At 44.8% G+C, this 7,599-nt stretch overlaps 1 protein-coding gene across 2 annotated transcripts; it reads right to left on the minus strand.

The window, feature by feature from the left end:
* Positions 1 to 1,412: 1,412 nt before the first annotated feature.
* Positions 1,413 to 6,504, minus strand: LOC117148365 (general transcriptional corepressor CYC8). 2 transcript variants are annotated; one of them, XM_033315723.1, is made up of 2 exons: positions 6,392 to 6,504; positions 1,413 to 3,111 (listed from the first exon to the last, which is right to left on the minus strand). In XM_033315723.1, exon 2 carries the CDS (start codon positions 3,101 to 3,103, stop codon positions 1,457 to 1,459), a length of 1,647 nt encoding a protein of 548 aa, XP_033171614.1. In that variant the 5' UTR covers positions 3,104 to 3,111; positions 6,392 to 6,504; the 3' UTR covers positions 1,413 to 1,456. The 2 variants fall into 2 exon arrangements, with proteins under 2 accessions (XP_033171614.1, XP_033171613.1); XM_033315722.1 differs by lacking the exon at positions 6,392 to 6,504 and adding an exon at positions 5,266 to 5,427.
* Between the last annotated feature and the right edge of the window lie 1,095 nt (positions 6,505 to 7,599).

Here is a 7,599-nt window from a genome sequence, read left to right on the forward strand (position 1 = left end):
CCCCTTGGGAGATGCTGCATTCATTGTTTGTTAAAAAAGAAACTCCACCCCATCCTCGCCCAAAGGATTTTCAACGCTTCTTCGGGTTTTCTCGAAATATTTTCCTGTTTTTTTTTTTTTGTTGGTTGCCAGTTAGCCCGAATTGTCATTGGTAAAATTTGTTTTCAGCCGCAAGTTGATCTTATTGCTGGTTGGAAAATCCTTACCCACACCCACTATCATCCCCATCGTCTTGAGTGGAAACCGCTGCCAATTGTCGACTGTTGCATGAATTATGAGCGTCTGCCAAGATTTATGAATTTCGAGAGGATAACAAAAGTACGCAAGTATTCATGAAAGGACCCTCCTCTAACCGCAAAGAACTCCCCGCGGCAGCAAAAAGGGAAAAATCTGTCAGCTGTTAAGTTGAGTTATAAATTTCCTGCAATTAGGTTGAATTTCAATTTCGCTGCTATCTCTTCTTGCTACTTACTTTGATTACACAATCACGATGATGATGATGAGAGCCCCACTTTGCTTCTCCTTTTTTGGCCCCGCCTCTCTTAGCGATGTCCATGCAAATTTTTATCGACACTTTTGATTCAGACTGTACTCGTTTTGGTTTTTTATTCACTTTTTTGTTTTGTTACTGCTGCTTTGATTGGCTTTCAGTGCACTTTTTCTGCCTCAATGTGCAGAAATTTGCAAACTCATGAAAATCCATACGTTTGATAACAATGTTAAGGGGGGAAAAACAAGAAGAAACATAAATAAAAACGGAAACGGAAACGAGCCTGGTGAACGCACAAGTCGCCACGCCCCCACCGTTTTGCATTGCAATGTGTTCATTAAGCAACCGGGTAGCAAACAAAATCAATGAATGGTGTAAAAATTAATATCCTGTGGGGCTCAAATGAAAAAAAGAATAAAAAAAACGAGGAATGCAAGAGAACTGTGGCGGGAAGTGGGTGGCATTGTCATCGTCAGCCAGCAGCCGGCAGCAGTTTTAATTTACACAAAGCGTAGTCAGGCGTGTAATGCTCGGTGGCGGTATGATGAAGGCTCCTTTTTTATGTGGCGCCCAACGTTGGTGGGCCTGATGCTCGACAATTCGCGCAACGACATTTAAAAAATGCCTTGAGGCAGCAAATACGTGAAAGATGAACCAACAGGCGACGACGACGGCGTGAAATGATTTATGAAATTACTTTTACCGCTGCAGATTTCAAGGGGCAGGGAATCTTCAACTTGGGCCAGAGTTTCAGTTACAAGCTGTCATGTTTATTTGCAAAGAAACGTTGATTGAATAGATCCTTATCATTTTGTTGTATAGAAATCATATTTGGCGAGTAACTGTTTCTTCTTATTTTCCAAGTTACTTACCTTCTTAAAACCCCCAATTTCTGTAGAAAATAAATTAAACAATGATCATATCATGGACACATTAACTTTATTCGTATTATTTAAATAAGTAGCCTCAATCGATTTGCGTGATGGAAGCCTCGTCGTTGCTGGAACATCGACTGCTCTCGCCATCCGTGCGATACTTGATGGAGTCGATGATCTCCACATCGATGTCACAATTGGCCTGATTGCCGCTGGTTCCCTCCAAACCGGCGCCCGTGTCACTGGAATTTCGTCCCAGTGAATCTTCATCGCAAAGATCGGGTGCCGAAAGTGAGGCACTAACCGATGCCGATTCCGACTTGGCATCGGTATCCTGGCTCTGCACCTGCGCCTGATGGGCGGCAAACTGACTGTATAGGCGTGGCAGATGTTGCAACATATAGCTGGCGCCCGATTTCGATAGGTTCGCAGCTGCAGCGGCGGCAGCAGCGGCTGCCGAAAGATTAGCAGCCGTACTGGACGGCTGATTTTCCTTGGTCTCGCCCAGATCATAGTATTTGGCATAGTGCTCGAATTTGTTGCCCAATGTGCTGGTGGTCACTGCGCCACCACCGCCGGCGGTTGATCCAGCCGCGTTGGCGCACAGATTGATCGCATCGTTTTGGGCCGCCTTGGGTATGGGTACGGTGAAGGCGGAGCCATGACGCTGTTTGCTCAGCAAATTACTGGCCAAACCGGAAGCGGATGTGGCGCCCGAGCTGGAACACGAGCCGGGTGAACCCTCTTCGGCAAGTGCATTGTTGCTACTCGAAAGCGGTGAGACATTCTCCTTCTTTCTATCGTATATGTGTCCGGAAACTCGGAGATCGATGAAGAAGTGCAACGGATCGATGCCGTAGGGTGCATAGAGTGGTGGATACCAAACCGGTGGTGGTGGCGGCAGGACCAAGTCCTGTGGTGGCAACGATGCCGCCGGCGGTGTATTGTCCTGCAGGTTAGTGTCCACGGCACCGCCCAGACCACCAGTCTTATTGCCAGCCGTTGGTGGTGCCGTCTGCGGCGTTGGTGGTGTTATACCCAAAGCACCTGGTTTGGTTTCCATTTTGGCATAGCCATAGGGTGTCATTGCCTTATTGGTTAGCTCCAGAGGTTTCTCCGGCACCAGTTGTTGCTGAAGTTGCTGATGTTGCTGCTGCTGATGCTGTTGATGTTGCTGCTGCTGCTGGTGTTGCTGCTGCTTCTCCTCTGCATCGCGTCGCTCCCGCAATTGCTCGTAGTATGGCCGGTGCGACCAGGAGCGTTTTCTTGGCCGCCTCACCAAGGCGGCCTGATGTTGCTGCTGCTGTTGCTGCTGTGCCTGCTGCTGCTGCTGTTGCTGTTGTTGCTGCAGCTGCAAGACACGCGCCGTCTCATTATTTCGCGCTTGCACCAAGGAACGCAGCATATCGCTGAAAAAGAAATTATTCGGTCCCACGGGTGCGGAATACAAATAAGGTGGTGTGGCTGCCATTAGACGACTGACGTAGTCCTGATTTCTTAGCTCATGGATGTTGCTCTTGCTGCGTTGCTGCGGATTTTGCGGATTCGTTGCGGTTGGGTCTGCAGCAGATGCTGCTGCCGCCGCTGCTGCTGCTGCTGCTGATGTGGGCGTACTAGGCGCACTGGGCGTGGCATTGCTGGTGGTTACCCCTGACGACGTTACTGCTCCTCCCGTGGAGCATGGCATCCCTGCTGTGTTGCTCGACGAGATGTTGCTGCTGTTGCTGCTGTCCTTCATTCCAGCTGCTGTTGGAGAAAAAAGTTAAGAACACACAAAAGACGTTGGCTCAGTTCTGTGGCTGAAGTCACTTGAGATTTATATTTGTATAGGGATATATTTGCATTGTCTTGGACCGGCATTCCACCGCCTTTTCCATGCTCCCGCCCAACCATTACCCACGGGACAATTAAATCTGAATTTCCTGTTTGCTCCGAGTGAATCTGTCTCGGTGTATGAGTGTGTGAGTTTTCTCGGTGGGCAAGCAAGTCTAAATAATGGCTGCAGGGACTTGGTGTTGAACTTAAAAGCGTCTTAAGATTGACTGAAAAGCCAAGACGTTAGTAAATGGAAAGTAATTGGTAAAGGGCCGTATAGAAAAGTAGATTAGAAATCAGACCAAGCCTTAAGCATCCAACCAGCGACCTTTGGAGTCCTGTATTCGTATCATTGTAATAGCATAACTGCCATGTGCATCAAATCCATTGTTCCACAGCTGCCGTCAGCTAAGCTACCTTTATTATAACTTTATTAAGCCAACATCTGTGGCCAGCACCCAGAAACAAATGAAATTTGCATAGAAAAACAGGCGCGGAAGTTCCCCCACTCTCCGTTATCCCCTTAATTTTTTTCCGTCTCCAACTCCCCGCTGATCCCCCAAAAGCTGTTAATAAGCTTACACACATCGCGCCAAATTCCAGTAAATTAAATGTTTCAACAGCAGTGACACACCCACCCTCATTGCCGCCTCCATTTCCGCGAACGTTGGAGGACAAACTCAATTGTTGTGTTGCCAAACTGTTGAGGCACTTGACGCTGTGTCCTGGCTGCTTGTATCCTGTGCCGCCTGCGTGCCTGTCAATTCTAACCAGGAACAGTACAGAACCACTCATTGGAGAACTCCCCTCCATTTCCACGACTCCATTGCCTTGTTGCTCTTTCATTTTCGCATTTAAAAAGTTTTTAACAACCCACAGACGACGCCTGCAACCGAATACCCTATAATAAACCGAAAGTAACATCAAGGAGTACCAATTAAACAATTTGAAGGCATTAATAGTTGCTGAACTTAGACAAAATGGTTCATGTTTTTCTCCTTTCTATGGTTTTTTAGCAAACGAAAAACATAATTTGCAATTATTCATTTTAGAATGTAATGAATTTTTAGGTATCCTCATCTTCTATACGATTGCTTGGAACATTCATTTGCATTCCTTCTGTTTTTTCTGTTATGCCATGTTGGATTTGTGGAATTTTTTATTTTTATTGTTTTTTCATTTCGTTGTAAAAATATATAAAGTTTCCAACCGTCGCAAAAGGAATATATGATTGGGGGTTTTGGAGGCGGAGATTTTCAAAGGGACGGGGTGTTGATTTGCATTTTTTGGCAGCCGTTGTTCGGGAGAGGTAAAAATGATGGTTAGGGGGACATTTTTGCGACAAAGTTAAAATTAGATTATGCTAATTAAGGCGCGATGGGTGTGGGCGGTGATAGGCGTGGCCAGCCCGGCATCTGGTCCTCGGTGGAAATTCCGTTGATTTTCCCCGGCACTGATTGATGCTGCTGGGCAGAGCTTTAATTGCCGGTTTCTCTTCTCATTTTTAAATTGGGTATGGCTGTGGTGGCTCTGGAGCAACTGGCAGCATTTTAATATTCAATCAGCAGCTGTCGGGCAACTTTCTTTTATGGCCCATGCCCAAGTTTCTGCATAAGTTTTGCAGCTGAGAATAAGTCCGAGAACTAAAAATATGGAGCTGAGATTAATGCGCAAAGTGCATCCGACTTTTGTTTGTCTTTCGTCTGGGGATAAGCTGAGTACTAACTTTTGCGTAATTCTTTTTTTTCCGCTTCTCAAACAGCGTGGCAATTAAAACCAGAGTAGAAAGTAATCCCTCCACTGGATTCCCCTTGGGTGGTGATCCACCCACTCAAGGCTGCCCAGCTGATTGATGTCGCATCATCGATGTTGAATTCAAGCCACCACCGGAACATAGAAGAGCCGACTGGGATTGCGGGCAACCCCTGTAAGCATACACTTAACTGGCACTTGGGCTGGGCAACCTTATAACATAATTACTGCATATCAAACAGCGATAAGTTGCCCACGCCACTTCACTCCGAAATCACTCTGGAGTTCATCTTCCCACCCATGGAGTTGGTTAGCAACCCTCCTCGTGCTCACCTGGTGTGCAACCCCGAACGAAGTCTATGTTCGCATTTTGTGCCATTCAGGCGCGGTTGTAATCTTTGTAAAGCGTGATGTATCGTGTAATTGGCGCCCAATGTGGGGCTTTATGAACAGTGGCTTGTAATCATTATAGGTAAATAGTTTCAAAGGGTAAGGAATTGGAAAATAAGTAGCTGCCTAAGAATGCAAATCTGAATATTAGCTAATCATTTTAAAGATGAAATGATTTATGACCAAACTAGATCGCTCAAATAGCTAATAAATAACATTTTTAACCCTTGCTCGTTAAGCGTCCTGCTCCTGCCCTGTGTTTAAGCCACCCCGCTCATATGCACGCACATATGGGGACAAATGAACTTGTTGGTTTGTTGGTGACATGGCGTTGTGGTGTTAACGTTACAGCGTTTGACTGCGAATTAAAATAATGTGCCACTTGTGGCTTTCTGTCCATGTGTGTCGGCTACAGCAGACAGTTACCCCTGCCCCGCATCCGAAACTCCGGCCTTTGTATGTTGTCCGTATTCGTGTCCGTTTGGGTTGCCTGAAAATTTGACAAAATTTCATTTGCAACTTTGCCCGCTGCCAGAGATACGCATGCATCACATCGTTTCCCAAAATCGAATTTGCGTTGAACCCTTTCTGACAGGTTCTTCGTGTAGATTGATCTGGGCTTTTGCAAAGGGTTGAAGTGAAGTGCAACCCCTGGATGCGTTTGAATTATGGCTAAATAATTTCTTCAATGACAATTTGAAGTGTAGTTTGGATAGTTTGGGTTCATAGACTGATTGAAGTATTTTTGGCTTTATTCCAATCATTTGGATTGAATGCTTCAAGAAAGTTTTGTAAAGTTCTTGGATTTGTTAGGCTTTGATCGAAAAGTTTAATTGAACACGAATGCCTTATAAAGCTTATATTGATTACATAATAAGCTACATTTTTATTTTTAATCTTAAAACCTGATCACTGATAAAACTGATACTTATTAACAATTGTGTTTTTTTAAAAGAGGGGTTTTTAAGTTTGAATACAATCATTGATTGCAGTTTCACATTAATATTTGTTATCCACGCGATATTTTAACACATCAAATCCGATCTTGCGAGCGGATCAATTTTCTCACCTATGATTACTAAATTGATAAATATATTTGTTTATAACTTATTTCACTTAAAAAAATATATAAAATAATATAAGCACAGCTTGGGTAACGCGTTGCTAGCGGTCTGAACTGCCGTCGATGACAGTTAAAAATCAAATGAAATGAGTGCCAGCAGCGGCAGCAGCAGGAAAGCAGAGCAGCATCCAACGAGTCCTGAGGCCGAGACAGAAACAGAAAAACAGAGACCGAGTACCAGAACCAGAACGAGGCGAGTTCGGTGCGATTTTAAAATTATGAATTGTTGTAAATGAAACGAGGCGTAAGCAGAGCGCCAGCAGAGCTACTAGGTGGGTGGTGGTGCGCCACAGTCGCTGTGGCATTGGTGGTGCGCATCAGCAGCAGCAGCAGCAGCATCGGCTGTGGCAGCAGCAGTAGCAACATCACCAGCAGCAACAGTGCTAAAGTGTTCATGGAAACCACCCTCGAAGAAAGGTAAAAAGTTTTCAAAAAGAGGACCAAAACTAGAGCGAGACGTAAGCTCATTGGTCTATGGGTTGATCGCTTCCGGTTGGTGCAGTCATGAACAATTTTACACGTTAAAGATCGACTGGGAATCGGAAGTAAAGAGACCGTCTTAAAATAGTTTTATTTAGGTAATGAACAGTTTATTTGGCGCCCAACGTGGGGCATATGTGCTTTGGAACACTAAGTTGAAGCTTTGCATTATCATAAATCAATTCTAAAAATTAAATTTGGGAATAAGTTATGTATTACTGTGATGGTACTTTTTTTCCACATTTCTCGGGCAACGTTTCCCGGTTTCAATTACCATTCTCTGGCGGATGTTGCCAGTGGAACAATGGATGCAGTCCTTGGCTATGGGCAACGTGTTGCTAAAACGACAGCTCAACTGCGGGAGTAGGTGGGTGATGGGCTGGTTTGAGCAGGATAAGCTTATAATTTCTATTACAATGAAGGCATGCGGATGCGGTTGGATATGTAGAGCGTTGCGTTGCTTTCTTTGCTTAATTTTTTGCTGCCACCGACTGTTTGCGACTTCATTAGCGACACCTCCCCACAAGCTGTTGCCAAGCAATTGCATCGTGTGTCTGTGTACGAAGATCACTGAAAAAATTCAGTGTTATTATAGTTGCCATGTTCTTGTACTCAGTGCTAAAACTTAAGTAAGCATAAATAATTACCATATACCACATACATTTATGTGGATT

Source organism: Drosophila mauritiana, chromosome X (assembly GCF_004382145.1).
Source record: "Drosophila mauritiana strain mau12 chromosome X, ASM438214v1, whole genome shotgun sequence".
Taxonomy (NCBI): Eukaryota; Metazoa; Arthropoda; class Insecta; order Diptera; family Drosophilidae; genus Drosophila; species Drosophila mauritiana.

Excerpts from the sequence above, each read along its gene's own strand:
- LOC117148365 (XM_033315722.1), bottom strand. The coding sequence starts at position 5,311 with ATGGCACAAAATGCGAACATAGACTTCGTTCGGGGTTGCACACCAG. Across the intron at positions 3,112-5,265 it reads CGTTCGGGGTTGCACACCAG|CAGCTGGAATGAAGGACAGC; the intron begins GTGAGCACGAGG and ends TTTCTCCAACAG.